This window comes from Acipenser ruthenus, chromosome 2 (genome assembly GCF_902713425.1).
Source record: "Acipenser ruthenus chromosome 2, fAciRut3.2 maternal haplotype, whole genome shotgun sequence".
Classification (NCBI taxonomy): domain Eukaryota; kingdom Metazoa; phylum Chordata; class Actinopteri; order Acipenseriformes; family Acipenseridae; genus Acipenser; species Acipenser ruthenus.
Window position 1 is genome coordinate 73,984,364 of NC_081190.1, and position 18,293 is coordinate 74,002,656.

General features: G+C 34.9%; 1 protein-coding gene across 19 annotated transcripts in view; it reads left to right on the forward strand.

Moving 5' to 3' along the window:
* Positions 1-18,293, forward strand: part of LOC117409443 (nuclear factor 1 B-type-like) — a 157,224-nt gene that overhangs the window by 43,933 nt on the left and 94,998 nt on the right. For 10 of the 19 annotated variants that reach the window (XM_034015501.3, XM_034015502.3, XM_034015517.3 and 7 more), the window contains exon 2: positions 16,287-16,818. In XM_034015501.3, coding sequence (XP_033871392.2) covers positions 16,287-16,818 — 532 coding nt within the window. Of the gene's footprint in view, positions 1-7,256; positions 7,628-11,434; positions 11,927-16,286; positions 16,819-18,293 lie in introns of those variants that run through there. The other 9 variants (XM_034015506.3, XM_034015513.3, XM_034015518.3 and 6 more) reach the window with 7 other exon arrangements.

An 18,293-nucleotide genomic window follows, 5' to 3' on the forward strand; every position in this document is an offset into this window, starting at 1 on the left:
TAAGTGCTAGGGCATAACGGTGAACAAAAAGTGCTTGTGGTATAGCTTGATTCACACGAGCTTGCACGCCATTAAGCTTGGATGCCATAGCTGAAACCCCATCGTAGCACTGGGCAACTAACTTGTTGGAAGAATCAAATTCCTCCAGAAAGCGAAACACTAAAGATGTCAAATGCACATTTATGTTCTGTCACATTCACAATATTCAGAAACCGTTCTTTCGGGCCACAGTCAGTCACATACTTGAAAACACAAGACAGCTGAGCTGCATTTCATCTACCATTACAGCCTCATACTTGGCTTCCTGTATTTCTGCTTTTATTGCATCTACAGAACCTGTGAGACCGCAGAGATTAAGTCGTTCTGAATCTTGGTAGAGGTACCCGAGAATACTGTGGCTGTTGACAGAAATCAGAGAAAGTAAATCCACATAATTAGCTCTTTTTGAGGAATTGGTGCTTCATCGTGCCTCTGAATGCCAGTTTTTGCTTACCAGGGTAAACAACATAATCAAGCAAGTGTTTAAGAACCTCACAATCGTTCTTTCTTGCTCATTGTGATGTATTGTACGCATCCAGTTGAACATCAGTCTGGTTTGTCCAAAAGTTTTGAGTCTTGCAGTGGCTCGCAAGTGACTTTGGGAACGGTCATGTTTTTGTGCTGACTTCCTTAGACATCCTAGATTGCTGTAGCCAGTGCTGTTCCATATTGCATTTTCTGTACTGAACAAAAAAGTTCCAGCAGTATCCTTTTTTAATTTACAGCTACCGGTAAGCCATGGATCCATCCATCCATTATCTGTAACTGCTTAATCCTACAGAGGGTTGTGGTGAGCTGGAGCCTAACCCGGCACAAACAGGGCACAAGGCAGGACTACACCCTGGACAGGACGCCAGTCCATCGCAGGGCAACTAAGGGGCAATTTAGAGAAACCAATCCACCTAGCCAGCATGTCTATGGACTGTGGGAGGAAACCGGAGTACCTGGAGGAAACCCACGCAAACACGGGGAGAACATGCAAACTCCACACAGACAGACCCTAAGCCACGGATACCTTTCATAGTTTGAATTTTGGAAGTGGCGAGTATATCCTTTACCTTCCTGTGTTAGTTTGGGTATTTGTGATGTATACCTCTCCTTTTTAACAATCTCCAATTTTTCTGAGAAAGTTCTTGAAAATTACTTTGTAACCAAATCGACTATGATGTCTCCGTTGTCTGATGATATTTAAAATAAAATGTATAAAAAGTTATTCGAAATATTACTTTGAAGTTCTCAATATACCGGGAATTCTCAATAAAGCAACACTGCTTAAAATTCAGCTATTCTTGCACTGCTTACCCTAGCAATGTCCTGCCTCTGCTCACTAATGATTGGACAGCTGCAAAACTGGGGCAGATCTTTGTCTTTCCTATTGATTAAACTCCCAAGACCTTCAATTGAAATGGAGAATACCTTCAATGGTTTATGTCCCACCTCTGCTCACTCATGATTGGACACCTGCATAACAAGAGGCAGATCTTTGACTCTCCCATTGGTTCAACTTACTCAAGCCCTTCAGCCGAGGTAGAGAATGGGTGCATTCCTAAACTCAACGATAAGTAGCAACATTTCCAAAAATCGTTCCTAATTTCAACGATGAGGGCCAGTGATGGTGGAACCCACAGCTTCAAACTCTGCTACAAAAATGACGAATGGACTCTGGGAGTAGACAATGAGACCGCAGATCGGCTTTAAAACGGTAAATGTTAAAAATCAAACAAACAAAAACAAAAAAAACATACATTTTGTACATTTATAAAACAGTACAAACAGTGCAGTAATTACCGTACCGTACCGCACCCTACCCTACTGTACCACACCGTACCGAACATACTTGATACAGCGCCCAGGCTCGACTGTCCGGCCTTATTTACATTAGCCCTGGTGAAATACTGTACAAATAAACAGTAAAACAACATCTTTAATTAAACAGGTATTAATTGTTTTGTAATATTCTGTTTAGATTCTGCAGCTGCAACCTAATATGCAGAAATGCTCTTATCTACAATGGAAATTATAGCCACAACTTCCATCACAGAATATAATTTTTTCTCCACTTAAAAACTGACACACAGCTGCAGCAGCCACTGCAATTATGTCCATCTTTAATCAACAAAGCGTTCCTAAATACCCGGAAATGTTGACCTTTTAGTGATGTTTTTGTTGACTCAACGCTGAAAACTACTGTTGAGTTTACGTATGCTCCCAATACCTTGAACTGTTTATGTCCCGACTTATGATTAGACTGACGTGGAGAAAATGCAGATCTTCTATTGGTTGATCGCACCGCAGGGACGCCGGGAAAACTTTGGAGTACGTTTCGCAGCATATAAATAGGGATTGTGATTTTCGGTTTTAACCAATAAAAACCGACAAAACACCCCTGATAAAAATCCAATAAACACCAGAAGATCACTGGAAATGGTTACTCAGTTCACATTGACTTGACCCCTTTCCCCATGAAAAACAAATAAAATAACCTACAAAAACAAAAATCCTAGTGCAGTTGGGCAATGTCCCACCTTCCTGACTTGTATCTCACATTGATTCGTTCTGAATACTTTAAACCCACCCTATGGTGTAGCCATTTGTAGCCACTCAGCAGTTGGGTTAGGTTTAAAGTATTTAGAACAAATCAATGCGAGATATTTTTCACAGGGAAAGGGGTCAAGTCAATGAACTGAGTAACAATTTCCAGTGTTTTTCCAGTGTTTTTTGTATATACACCGACTTCATTTTTTTTTTGTATCTGGGGTGTTTTATTGGTTTTTATCGGTTAAAACCGAAAATCAGAAGCCCTAATTATAAGGAATAACTGCGTGCAATTTATATATTTCATCAAACATATTATCAATCTACCCATTCTTAATCTGAGATTGGTAATTAAAACCCTCAATAATGTGTGAAAATACCTTTTGAAAATTACATTTGTGAAATCAATTAGAAATAAAGACTGTTAAATCATTGTTTTGTCGGTGACTGCTACAGTAACACCAGTTGCAGATTTAAGCTTATGATTTCACCAGAAAACAACCATAGTGATCTACCAAAGAACTATGAATTGTATGATGAGTTAAATCTAAATACAGTAATGTTCACTGTTCCTTGGTATTAAAGCACAAAAATGTAAGGCGTTGTGATTTGTTTGGGGGGCGGGCGGGGGTAATTTAACATTGTAAAATCACACATTCATTGAAACATGACTTGACCCATATACTGTAAGGTTACGCATGTAGTTTTTTAAAGAAAGCTTCAAAGTTGCCATACACCTACTGTGTTAGTGTGTCCCCCCCCTTAAATAATTACAATTTTTTGCAGAAATTGTAACTTAAATTCCCTCCTAAAAAGTTAAATCCACCCCCAACTCCCATATTGCATCTCAACTCCCATTTTGTAGTGTCCTGATTTTTTTTTAAATTGTGAGATCTGATTCTGCCTATAAGAAGCTTTATAAAATTACTATAAAACCTGTTTATATTACTATACAGACCACTAATAATGTTGTTAATAAAAATAGGTCATAATTTAGATGTTAAAGCGTTTGCAAGCACCCCTTTAAAATCAAGTTGCAACCACTGAAACAAGAGCACAGCTATTTCACCTCATAAGTGGAAAACTAAAATCTGCATGGGCTGTAAACAGCTGGCCACAATCTAATTTACCCTTGTTGCAAATACCCTTGGTTTTAGCGTATTTTGTATGTGTGTACCGGGGTGCTTCAAGTGACAAAAGTAATTGCTAATCATTTAATAATTGTTATCCTAAGTGCAATCGTCTATCTCTGCATAAGTACACCACCGTGCATTGTTCATACTGACAAGTTCTCAAGAAACGTCACTCGAAAACGAATGGTAATGCTTTAGTTACCTCTGTAATTCATACACTTCAGCTTGACAAAATAGTTTAATGTGGTTTTGAATATCAGCAGCTTTCCTGTAGGACGAAGACAAAAAAAACAACATAGTGCTAGATCTTATTTAATGGTTTTAACGAAACAAATGTATCGTCATCGAGAAACTAACAAAAGACCAATAATGTAAAACGTACTTTGTGCATCAAATGACTTGATACGGAGAGAGACCCACTGAACAAAACGAGGTTTTCATTTGATTGCATTTAATGTCACAATTCCGTTTTAGGAGAATAAGCAACTGCTGAATTAAGTTAAGCATATATTAAAATAACGTACCAACGCCCAGAATCGGTAATGCTTCCCCCCTTGCATTTGAAATTGTAAAATGTTTCGTAATGGCACGGAAAATGTGATTCGAAAACGACGGGCTAAAACAAAAGCAGAACCTTTAGACAAGGACAAGAAAAAACTGCACATTTCCTTGACAAATTATACCAAACAAACGAATTCCTAAAACGGAGATGTGCTATATTCATTCTGGTTTGCATACGTGATAAAACTAGACCTCTAGAACGTTTCAAGGACGTGCTGATTTTAGTTAATTTTTCTACACACCCATTCATTCACTCTCCGTTTCACTTGACTGCAGAATACGTGCTGTCTCAGCGTCTATTCAACGATTCATTTCAATAAACTTTTTCAAAGTTGATGCTGTTACTGTTCTGTTATGCACTAGTAAACACAAAAAGCATCAAATATTCTCAATGTTGTTATTAAAAAAAAAGTGTGGGTTTAGTTTTGCTATAAAGCACTAACTGTTATTTTCTCTGCAAACTTGCTTGGCAGAATGTGTTTTTCAACAAGATCATAAATCAAGTTAATGCCTAAATAAGCATAATAGGCTACTTTATTTATTTATTTTTTTATTTTTACTAGACCTATAGGATTCTCAAACATGTGCATGGATCTTATTACACTGAAATACAGCAGGTCTCCATTTAATCTCCAGCTTCCTGCTTTTTGTAATTTTAATACACATTTAAAATGTATTTGTTACCGCATACATTGCACATTTTATGCACATTTACAAAAGGATATGATCACAGTAGCATAATAATATTAATTATAATAATAATAAAAAACAGGCAGAATTCAAAACAGTTAAATAAGAAATAAATAAACATGCATCCGAAACATAACATACAATCAAAAAAGTGTAACATATTTTACTTTATAATACCTATAGCTACTGTACTCAGGCAAGATTTAAGAAACGTGCTTTCAGAAAAATGCATTTTTCTAATGCGAATAGGTACAACAAATAGCCTATAACCCAAAATGAAATGTTAACTTGATATTGCTATTTTTGAAAAAAATCATAAAGCATAAATATGATAATTTAATACTCAATTAAAATAAGGCATGATTATAAATAGATAGACAATCATTAGTCAGATTTGAATAGACATAGACGTGCATGTTACAAAAATGTTTTATTTGAATGTTGAATTTTAGAATAACGATTGTGTGGATATAGTTGGTGAAAGGGTTAAGAGCTGGTAATAGGGGGGTAAATAATAATAACATTTAACAATAAAATGTGTTTTATTTACAGTGAAAATATTGCGTTTGTTGACTGCATCTATAGACAAGTGCCGCAAGTCGTAGAATTTGTTTACTTGTGCTATTTTAGAAAGCGGAGTCTCGACTTCAAGGGCGTTTTTCAAGTACCTTTACTGTTACACTTCGTATGCGATGATATGTTAGTTAGAAACACAAGGTTAACAGTGACAGGGAAGTTATATAGGCTATTACAGTTACAGTATCACACATAGGAAAACTTATTTTAAAAAATATATATTTTTTAGGCCTACAGATATTTGCCTATAAATAGCTAATTATTAGAATAACTCTAGAAACTGGCAAAGGCACATTACTGGTAAATATTGTATTCAACGCTATTCATAAACGGGCATATAATTGTCACATATATTGTGTGTGATGGAAACTTGTAAAAGACAGACGTCTAGCATTTCTAAGAATAGGCCTACTTAAAGTTTAAAAATAATAGGGGAACATTTGCACTGGGGACCAACCAAGTATATTTTCATATAATTTCTATATTTTTTTCCCATTAATTATCTAGGGTTTAAATTATAAGGTTGTGAAACGGATAGTCTGGCTAAAGGTAAGGTAATTATCATGTAATTATTTTACTTTATATCTATCTATCTATCTATCTATCTATCTATCTATCTATCTATCTATCTATATATATATATATATATATATATATATATATATATATATATATATATATAAATCAAAAAATCAAAACAAAGACCACCGTTTATTATCCATTCAACCTGTATCGTTTCAAACACTGCAGTATTTACATTCTGTAAAATGTATTTGCGCTACTCAATTGCTAATGTCGCTCTCACAAAAAAAAAAAAAAATGAAAATAGGATTATGAATAAAAAGGTGAACATTTAAGTATATGTAGCCTATACTTTCATATCAACTAAGCTCGTTATAAATGTATCACCCATGGGCAATTTTGTAGATGTGACGCTTATTGCTAACTAGTAAATTGATTCTTTATTCACCTACATACAGCTGCATTACAGAGTATCTTAGTAATATATTTTTTGGTTCAATTAATTCTTCTGGGAAGAATATATATATATATATATATATATATATATATATATATATATATATATATATATATATTCCCACATAAATCATTCCTGCACTGTGTCCTCCCGCTGGCCTTCGTGCCAGTCAGCTCCTCCGGCAGTTCGACCGATATGGAGAGTTCTGCCAGTGCTTCAGTAACTTAGTGCTGTTCAGACGCGGCTGCCAGACCATTCAAAAGATTTCCCCATACTTCGCAACACCGGCATTTACTTTAATCCTATTTTAAATTCGAGATGTAGCAAGGTCTTGATAAGTGCAGGCGATAATTTATATGATCTGAATATCACAACGCCTGATATTGATACATTGTGTAAGGATGGTGAAACAAACGAAACACACGATTACAAGTTATTTTATTACCTATAAAGAGCTGCAAATATGTAAATATAACAAATATACAAATGCAATTTAGATGTAATTGTCACACTGTTAAATACTTTTTCGTGAATAAAACGTACATCAATATGTAATACACAGTGCAAAAAAAAAAAAAGACTTCAGTCCACGGACCTGTCTGGCGCAGCACGTTTCAACTGCGAATAGTCTCGCTTTTGATTGGCTAAGAGGTTAATAAATATGCAAATATCCAACTACGCCCGCCAAGCGGAAGTCAGAAACTGCAGCTCCGTCCAATAGGAAAAGAGAGATTGAGTCCAAGTGCGTAGCTCTGTGTCTCCAGCAAGCAGCAGCAACGAGAGAGAGAGAGAGAAAAGGCACAGACCCTACCGTGTTCCAAAACTCAGCCTCTTCTGGATCGCATTCAACTCAACAACCAAAACCTTCTCCAAAACTGTAACTCAAAGAGGAAGGAAGATTAAAAAAGAAGTGCTCATTGCCTAGACTTTGACTTTGCCGCCTTTCTGCCAAGAATTCTCTTCCGGTGTTTTGAAAAAAAAAAAAAAAAAAAAAGACCACTTCTTGAAAAAAGCCCTGAGAAAGCGCAGATTTGAACTTGAGAAATGTGAGGGCACCGGCTCTGTGTCTCAGATTCCAGGATCCCAGTTTTAATTCATGCAATACAGTGCAATGGTACGTGGCAATGGGATATAATGTACTACTAAAGCTTGAAATTGTGTTTTATTTATTTATATTTATTTTTTTCCGACCCTGGGGTGATCGTGTTCAGAATTTGAATTTGTGCTTGTTATTATCATTACTACACATGTGAAAGTGCTGTAGATGTTGGATTGTTTATGTTTGCTATTGGCAGTATTTATATGTGGGTCACACCGTAATAATATGTCAGGAATCGGCGGTGGAGCTCGCGTCCAAAAAAGTGCTGAACTTGGCACATTTCCTGCGTTAACTTTTTTTTTTTCTTTTGGCAAAGAACTTCTGTTGCTTTTCTAGCGATGGCATGAATACACTGGCAAGTCACAGCCCTACTGTTTCAGTTTTTTATTTCTCAATTATTCTTTAACGGCGTTATAGGTCTTTTATATTATTATTATTATTATTATTATTATTATTATTATTATTATTATTATTATTATTTACTTTTTTAGATCACAATTACCCAATTTGACTATTTTGAACTTTGCCTTTTTGTTTTAAATTGTGTAATACATTATATTATTTAATATACATGATTCCACAGGCATATGTTACTTTAATTTTATATTTGTAGCTTTATTGCAGTCAGGTTATGTTCAAATGTCTTTCTTTAGCTTTACTTGCTGCTGTTTTCCTGTGTCTTGCTTTGCCCCATTTAAATACAGAAGAGATCCATCCATGAAGTTGTGGTTCAGCGCCGTCAGTGTGTGAACACTTCGCAACTTTCTCAGGCTGAGGGGGTGGGGAAGCCAGATTCCACTGACACAAGAAGCCGATGTGGCGTGATCTGAATTATTATTAGTGCCGTGAATAGGGTCATCTTCTCCCCTCCCCTTTCAGGACTGCCATTGAACTTGAGACGAGACGGACTATTTCCAAGTTTTACAGTACTAGAAGCAGTGTTTAAAAAGGCGCCAAAAATAACAACAGATCATTTCTGAGTAAAGACTTTTTAAAAATAATCTCGAAAAAAAAAAAAAAATTGATCCCCCATATTACGTGTTTTATAGATGACTACCAATAGTACCACTGCTGCGTGAAAACATTGCCTACACCAAGCCAACACATTTTGAAGTACCAGCAAGGATTTTTAAAAAAAATACATGACAATGTAGAGGCTATGTATAACACGTTTTTTGTGTATCCAGCTTGTCCAGTTATTGGCCACAAAACAGTGTTGGTAGTTTGGTAGATGTTTTATGTCCTCTAAAAACTGTAATATCCGTCTCTATGAAGCAAAGTGCATCCTTTGTGTAAAGGCAGTGATTTACAAGTTGTGGTTTGCAACAAATGATCGTTTTTTCACTCTTACTTTCAGCCTTGATGTGGTGCGTCATAAAAAACGTGTAACTGAGCCATTTGTGTCATGTAAGCTAGGCTAAAACAGTGTGTTTAACTGCTCTGTTTAGAAAGTATCCATTTTTTGTTTTTAATTGTATTTGTATTTTAGTAATGTGTGGGAAGCATTAGACGTCGAAGCCTCGTTATATTTGGAACATCCACGTGGAAATCATGTCTGGAAGGGGGTTAGTCTAGGGTTACGGCTGGTTTCTGTAACGGTAATGTTTATGAATTAAGTATTTCAGGAAGAAAATAGTAAAACACTGGACGACGATTTTTTAACCAATTTCTTAAACTTTCTGGGTTTTGGAATTGGATTAGTAACGCTTTTTTGTCGATACTTTATATTTTTTAATTGAACAGAAGGTTTAGTGCAATAAAGTCTCGAAGTTTGTATTGTTCACCTGCCCCCGATATGTTGCTTTATTGCCTGCTATATTTTCTACACTTATTTTGCCCACGGAACACCCCATCGCTATATTTTTACTTTGGGTAATTTAGATCAAAATTATAAATGCAATTTAAAACTTTGAGTCCACAAATATTTTGTGGTTTCCGATTTGGAAAGATTTTTCTACTCTTAGTTATTTCAGATAAGGTTAAAAATACATTTGAACAACATTGTCACAAACAGAAATATTTCACTAATGTCATTAATATTTTTCTTCAATGTTGAAATTTGGTGATATTGCAGAATGTAACAACATTTGTGAACTTACCAGTTTGGGCCTTGGTATGTGAAAAACGTAAATCCTCCCGGTGAAGAACACATTTAGTTTTTAGAAACCAGCATCACCAAATCTACAGTTAAAGTTGTATAAAACGTCAAATACTTTCACAAGTTCACGTATGTTGTTAATGATGTCTCTTGAAGTTATCAAGTTTGTGTAGTCGTCCAGAAGCCCGTTTAACATCCTGCTGTTTGTGGTTTTTTTTTTTTTTTGCACCGTTACAATGTGATCACAAACATTTCAGTCATCAACTTGCATCAATGTATTTTCTTTCTTTCTTTTTTTCTTTTTAAAATCCACAATGAATACTGTTTCCAAGTGTTATAAAGCTTCTTTAGACGTTTAGGAAATGTTAAGTTGCCAGGCTTAAGAGCCAGCCAGAATTAGAATCAGTGAAGCCTAAGACAGAAAGATAAAGAAAGCTGCAGTTAGTTTTTGGAATGATATTGGGACATGGCATGAGGCAAGCCTTTTTGTGTAAAACTGTAATTATGCTTGGCCGTACCTCGGAAAAATGGAAGTAGGGTATTAAGAATGCACTCTAGTAGTTACGGTTCTATAAAGGCTAATTCAGTCTTTTACAATTACTGTGCATGTACACGTATGTATGTATGTATGTATACATGTATGTATCCTGGAATGTGCGATATTTGGATTATTTCATCACCGGTTGTAAAAAGTAAGATCCAAGCCATTATGATTACGTTGAATCTTCGTTCACTAAGTTTTGACTGCATATTGTATAATACCTGTTCAATTTGCGGCACCAGGTTACACAACCGTAAAGCAAGTCGTACCGTCCCACAAGTAGTATATTACATTTGTGTAGGTTTGTTTAGTACTGCAATTATTTGTAACACACTCAGTTCTGAAAATATGTAGCCTACAGCAAGAACACGCTTTTTCGTGATACTGTAATAGGATCAGCTAAACTACCTATGAATATCTATCTATCTATCTATCTATCTATCTATCTATCTATCTATCTATCTATCTATCTGTGTATATATGTGCGCTTTCGAGACCACAAATGCTCCTTCTTATGGACCAGGACGGCCATCACACGTGAAGACAAGTTTTGCAAAGATAAAACCTTGCTTATAATGTCTAGAGGAAAAACAAAACAAAAAATAAATAAATTAAAAACATATGCATTTATTAAGTAGTTCTATTGAAGCAAGCTGTAGCGCAGGGAGTTGATATAACGTTTTTATTTTAAGTTAGCTGATTGTTTCTGCTGGACCAAGTTAAAAATTATATAAAGGGTTAAATCTGTTACTTGGTTTTCGTATTGGAATGCCTGCCTGTCGGTGTGCTGTAGCCTATCGTACTTTGAAACCTAATATTTAACGAAGACAAACACGGCGGGTCTATAACTTCAACAAACAAACAAACAAACAAACAAAAAACTAAGCATATCAGATGTATTATACAGTATAAAACTACACGAGCTTGTACTAAAAGTGCGACACAGTAAACTTAAGCAAAGTGTGAGGGAGGTTTCTATTTCGTTTCCATATAAACCGGGGGTTGGGCTGAAGCTTTCTACTCATAAAAATCATAACTAAAAAAAAAACCCCCCAAAAATCTGTTTTTTTTAGGCTGTGGTTTCTGTAACAGCAGAGAAAGTGGGTTGGTGAAAATGGAATGCGTTTGCAGCAGTAGGAGGAGTATGACTGTAATCAAATAAAAAAAAAAAAAAATCGAGACTGATTTGTAGGGAACGAGCAGTCTAGAGGGTGTAGCCGCTCGATTTCATATCAAGTTTGAAAAGTAAATACAGTACTAGGAAGTTGGCGCCTTCTACTTTTTTATTATTATTTTTTTTACAGGTTTACAAAATATTTTTAAATTTAAGATTGCTGCTATTTTATTTGCATATTTAGTATATTTCAAAGTATATTATTAGCTGAATCTTTTTGGATTTATCCATTTTGGGGACTTGTATGAACTTCATTTAGCAGAGACCCTTAACATTCAACTAAAGAGTTAAATGAGAAGGCAAGCTTCTCCCAACTTTTCTGTCGCGCTGAGATAAGATTTTTAATTTGAGTTAAAAACCTCGATTGATCCAAGCACTGTTGAACTTGTAGTGGAAAATGAATCGGTAAAGTCAATCCACCTGGTGTTTTGAGGGTTTTTTGCAACCAGCTAGCTGTTGTTCAGCAACGACATGATGTATTCTCCCATCTGCCTAACGCAGGTATACATTTTACTGTATTCTTTTATTTATGCATTTACTAATGTACAACCGCAGACGTATTGCATTTTAAATGTGTCATTGTGAATTGTATGCACAGTTTATAGCAAGATTATCTGACCAACTAATATGTAATGAAACTTTAATCTTATATCAAAGAGCATTGTGTGTGTGTGTGTGTGTGTGTGTGTGTGTGTGTGTAGGAGTCTAAGATTTTTTCTTAGCGGCTATGACATTTACCGGCAATTGTTTGCAATGATTATTTGAAAGTATGGATTTCTACGTTTAAACAATTGGACGCATCATACTACCATTTACGTCGGAATACAAACGTTTCAACGATTTAAAAATTTTAAACCATAAATTGGATTTAACATTTGTATTCGTTTCCCTTAATCGTCAACGTCTTCAATTTCCTTAAATGTATTAAACCCATCTTGTTCAAGTGGTTGCATTAATAGATTACTAATGATTTACATTAATTTACTTAAATAAATATGATGCAGTGGTTTATTGTAAAAAGTAAGGAATCCTAAAACACCAGTGAAACAAATCTAGTCAAATTACCCTGAATGAATTTATTATGATGTTGGTAATTATGTTTTTTTCAAAATATTTAATGATACTAGTCCACAGTTTTGATGTGCAAATAATATTTTCTGGTTTATCTGCATTATTTATAAAATGTGTAAATGTTAGGAGGGCATACATGTTGACTTTATTAATAAACAGACAGGTCAGAAATACAATATATTTCATTTCAATTACCTTTTAATTGAGGGGCTGTTTTTTTAAAAGTACTTTCATAACTAGTGTTTGTTTTCATCAGGTTTTATCATTAACTAATCTTTCCAGACATTGTACCTTAATGATTGATAAAGAGGGCACATACACACAATGATGAAACAAAGGCAAATAGTTCCAGGAACAGTTTTGTGCACAGTGCATCTGAAGCATCTTTAAAATCAACTTTATTTATTTATTTTTTATTATTATTCCAAAGGACTTTACAATGAAACCACTGGAATTTTAAATGCTAAAGGGGAGGCATTCAGAAATTGTGAATGGAGATGAATACAATGATAAGGTTGATTCAGTGGTTGGACAGAGTCCTCTAGCTTTTTGGCTGACACATTTTCACTGTTTATATTTTGTTTGGCATCAGAAAGTGATTGACTGAGATAGGGTTTATTTTGTGTTAAGTGACGTTTATGGCAGGAGATAGACTGGTAAAAATAGGTTATCTAGAATCATGCATTAAAATATTTACTTTGTGCTGGTGTATTCACTTTCATAGGTATATTACAGCTATGAGATACTAATAGTATTGGTATTGTTGAAAAAAAAAAATAACAAGTGTATTTCAAATCTAAAGCAAGAATCCTTATTCCACTAGTTGTTTAGTAAGTATTGAACACATTTACCACCATTATTGCAACAGCTTTAAGATGTTTCGCGTCCCACAAATACACCAACAAAAAGAAAAGGAAACCACTGTGTTTTTTCAACAGAACATTTTGTTTTAATTAAAATAAATTATTTAAAGCTTAATTTAAAATAAAAAAAACATATAGCTATTTTTTTTCATTAATTACAAAGACTAAACTTATGACATTTTAACTTATGAAGTTCCAACTGAAGCATGAGCCATAAGTTTGAACATTATTCTAAAGTTAAAATTATTTTACAGAAGCCTGACATTTGCAAATGACTTTGAAAACACAGATTATTTATTTCACACTCGTATAGCAGTCTTGGACAAAATAAAATGTAACCTGTGTTTTTATTTACACTGCAAAATAATACTTTTATATTCATCCTGCTAGTTACATAAAGTAGTTTATTTTAGACTTTATCATATTTTATCAGGGGGTAATGAAAGCAATTATCTTTTTTTCCCCCCCTGTCTGTGGAAAAAGGGCTCTTTGTGCAGCCTTTTCCACTGGATTGCCGTTTCGTAAAATATTTACGTTTAAAATATGTACAGTTTCTTATATTAAAGTTATTACTGTTTATATTTCAAAAAGATTATAAGCAAAATATGAGTAATCATGTCTGTAAGTAGTGAAACTGTTACCCTGTGTTGAGTTTTAACAAAACCTTACATGCTGTAAGTAACACTTTTAAAGTAAAAAAAATAAATAAAGTTCAGCATTCCAGTTGATTAATTTAGGACCATTTTCATTATTTATTTTATTTTTTTTACAAAATGTTTAAGTCTACATAATGTTTAAGTCTAAAAAAATACAAATTTTAGACTTAAACATTATTAGTACACATCACCAATTTAACACTGTTATTTATTTATTTATTTATTTATTACCAGGAAGGGTGTGCTGCTGCTTCTTTTTTTTTTTTTAAATACATTTTAGGGAACATATGATAGGCTGTAGTCGCCCAGCCTAGCAATGCCTTCCTACACAAAGAACAAAATGTGGTTTAACCCTTACAGTGGCCTACTTTATTTATCGCTTACATGACTCTGAATTTTATATTTTTACAAGTTCAAGGTTTGTTTTGCTAATGCACAATAACAAGGGTAAATGATTAAAGTTGAAAAGGAAATTGGTAAAATGTTAAGCATGATCTTTGTTTTAATACAGTTGTAATGTGCCAATATTGGGCGTTTCGCTGCCAGGACCCAACATGTAGGCTCTTGTCCCTGCAATTTACATACTAAGATAAGTGAAGTAATAATGTCAGTTTTGGCATTTTTTAAAAAGGTTTTGTTTGGCGTTAACTCAACTGAAACACTAACCCACAAAGGGTTAGACTTAGACATCGAGGGCCGAAAAGCTAAATTGCACATACCACACTGGTGTTTGAGCTACACATATACCGGTATATATTTTTTTTTAGCAAGGCCCCTCTTCCTGTAATATATATGTTGTCTTATAACAGAATAACAGATTATTTATTGATACTTGACTTGAGATAAACTATATCACAAAAATATGCATTAAAAAAATCAAGGTTGATGGATGCATTAGTTGGAAAAATAGTAAGAAGAATACTACAATTAAACATAAAAGATTCTGTTTCTGGAAAGCTGAAAAAAATCAAATGTATGTTTTATACTGTAAAAAGTCTAGCGGATTATACAAGTCACTGTTTGGTGATGTACTTTTTAATGTCACCCCTGCCACAGCATGCAAGAGCACAACGATTGCAAAGTCTGTGCCAAGTTGCCATTTTCATTGTCCATCTTGGATTGATTTTCAAGGGGGTTAGAATAATTGCCATGCCCTTGTGATCAGCTAACAAAAGTAACTAAGTCTATGGGACCTCAAATCCTAACTTAAACCTGCAGAAAGAACATATTTGTTTAAGTCTAAACTTTTATTAGCTTTTTAAAATTTGTTTTTGTTATATATAAAATTGCAGGAAAGGAAAGGTAGGTGCCATACTTATTATATTTCAAACCCTGTGTGTTTTTTTGACCACACTCCCTTGCTAGACCCAGGTTCTAGTGCTGGTGAGGTTGGTTCATACTTTCAACCTAAATAATTTCTGGTTGGATTCGAGGGTCTCCGACCCTGTGCGTCAGGTGGGAATTACTTCATCCACACTCTTGCGACGTGCGTCTGAAATCGCATGGGGTTGGATAATGTTGAGAAAATGTAAATATTTACTGCATGGTCGGAGTGAAGCTGCACAGCTTTATAGCTGTCTGCGCCTGAGTATTGCATTAATCTGCGACAGAAGTATGAACCAACAGTTACTGTACAGGAATGTAGGCCGTTTTGATAAGAGAAATTGACAAAGGTAGCTAGCGCATGCTCCATGTCCCACCAACAATCTCTTGCTGAGAGCATGCTCTGAAAGCGGGAGCTGTGTGGTATCACAGAATCTGTACGCTTTGTGCTTCTGTGGCACAGACAGAAGAAATCAATTGTGGCATTCACTTGCTGTGTTGTTTAACAGCACCACCGAATTTGTCCAGTTTTAACAACATAATTTTTTGCGATGGTATAATAACAGAGCTGACATCTGCAGTTTGGCTATATGGCATAAGATCTTTTATTATTGTGTTTAGTGTTAAAAAAAATAAAAGGGGGGTGCGGGTTAGCAATAGATTTTAAGGCTGCATGAGCATTTGAAATAGAATGTTCTTATAATATTTTTGTGTTACCCTACAGCTTGAAATGTTTAGGAGTCACTCATTTTTTATTAAAAAATGTTACACATGTGATTAACATCCCTTAATCATTTAAATGTTTGCAATTTGCTGCAGGACTCTGAGTTTTCTTTAGTAAAGGTGGCGATGGGTTAATTGTATAATTGCCAAAGGGGTCACTTGTAGTGTATGGCTGTTCCTGTTATTACCTTTTTTTATCTTGTTATCTCTTCTTCCCAACTGCAGGATGAATTTCATCCGTTCATCGAGGCACTTCTTCCACACGTCCGTGCAATCGCCTATACTTGGTTTAACCTCCAAGCCCGAAAGCGCAAGTACTTCAAGAAGCACGAGAAGCGGATGTCAAAGGATGAGGAGAGAGCGGTCAAGGATGAGCTGCTTGGTGAAAAGCCTGAGATCAAACAGAAGTGGGCATCCAGGCTGCTCGCCAAGCTCCGCAAAGACATCCGCCAAGAGTACCGGGAGGATTTTGTGCTCAGTGTTACGGGGAAGAAGCATCCTTGCTGCGTGCTGTCCAACCCAGACCAGAAGGGAAAGATCAGGAGGATCGACTGTCTCAGACAGGCCGACAAAGTCTGGCGCCTTGATCTGGTCATGGTGATCCTTTTCAAGGGCATCCCTTTGGAAAGTACGGATGGAGAGAGGCTCGTGAAATCCCCACATTGCACCAATCCAGCACTTTGTGTCCAGCCACATCATATAACAGTATCAGTCAAGGAGCTGGACTTGTTTCTGGCATACTATGTCCAGGACCAAGGTAGGTGCACAAAGTAGACAGTGTAACTATGTGTACATGTATGACATGCATTTCTAGGCTCAGTACTGGACCAACCCACAGCCCCTAGCAAGCCAATATTTTACAGTTGTTATTTAGTACATAGCAGGGTTCCTGTAAAGTAAACTAGATTCATGTAGCCAGCAAAATCTGCCACATCCAACTGTAGGAACCTATGTGTTAATAACAGGTATGAGAGCAAAGTACATCACATGATCACTTGTGCAATAGAGTCTGCTAAATAAAATGCAAATAAACTTGTACGACAAGATTTTCTGACAAGGGTTCGTTTTATAGCTGAAGGCATTACCATTTTGTACTTGCTGTAACAGGACATTTCATATAAACTGTATACTTAAAAGTTTAAGAACTAGAACCACAATGGCAGCCCTGCGAAAAGGTTAATTTAAAATTTAAAATTCTCAGGGATTAAAAAAAATTACACATATGACAACAACAAAAATGCAAATTTAAATCCAATTAATTTTATTTGTTTCATACATGTTCCGTAAATCTGAAGGACTATTGTTTTAGAGGATATATGTATTTATTTATTCATGTATTTATTTTAGTTTTTTTTAAATGATATTTCTAGGACTGTTACATGTATTGTCCTGAGCAGTTTCCACTAAACTCCTTTTACTCTGGAAACAAAACTCCATGTTCTCTGGAAACAAAGCTGAGTTCATGAGACTTCTCCATTGTTCTTTTGGACAGTATCAAAAAGGAAAAGAGTAAAGACCATGTCACATCATGGCTTCCATCCCAATATTTGCTTTCATTTACTTTAGTTTATTTTCAGTTCTTTTTACCAAACCAAATAGTTAATTATTTGATGTCTCCACTGAGTTTATAAGGTTTAAATGAGTAAAGCATTATTAAAGTACCACATACATATTTCTAAAAAATAGTACTGTTAAATTATAAACTGGGTACTGTTCCTCAGACTCACCCTAGGATTTACATTTAATTGTCTTTATTCTTGTGGTAGCTTCTAAAAAGTACCAAAATAAATAAAGATAATGATAAATTATGTTTTTCAAATATTCATCCATAACCTCAAAAACACAGTCTTAGGTTATTGGGTATAACGGCTAAGAAAGACAAATATTTTGTTTGGTGTCTTCATTAGTGTAATGGTATTAAACAATAGCATAGAATTATTATAGCTTTTGATATTTGGTACTTTTTAAAAGCTATGATAAAGGCACGATTAATCAATTTTTAATCATACGGTGAGTCAAGTTGCATTAAAATTGAACTGATTAAATCATAACAAAACACCTCAGTGCTAAGCATGACAGGTAATACTTTTATAAAGAGTTAAATATTAATAATGCATTTTTAAGTTTGCATTACTGTCAACTATAAACCAAGTTTACTTTTAATGTAGTTATTCAGCGGTTGATAAAGTTATATTTAAATAAGTCATGCCTTTTTAAAAAAATCAGAACCAC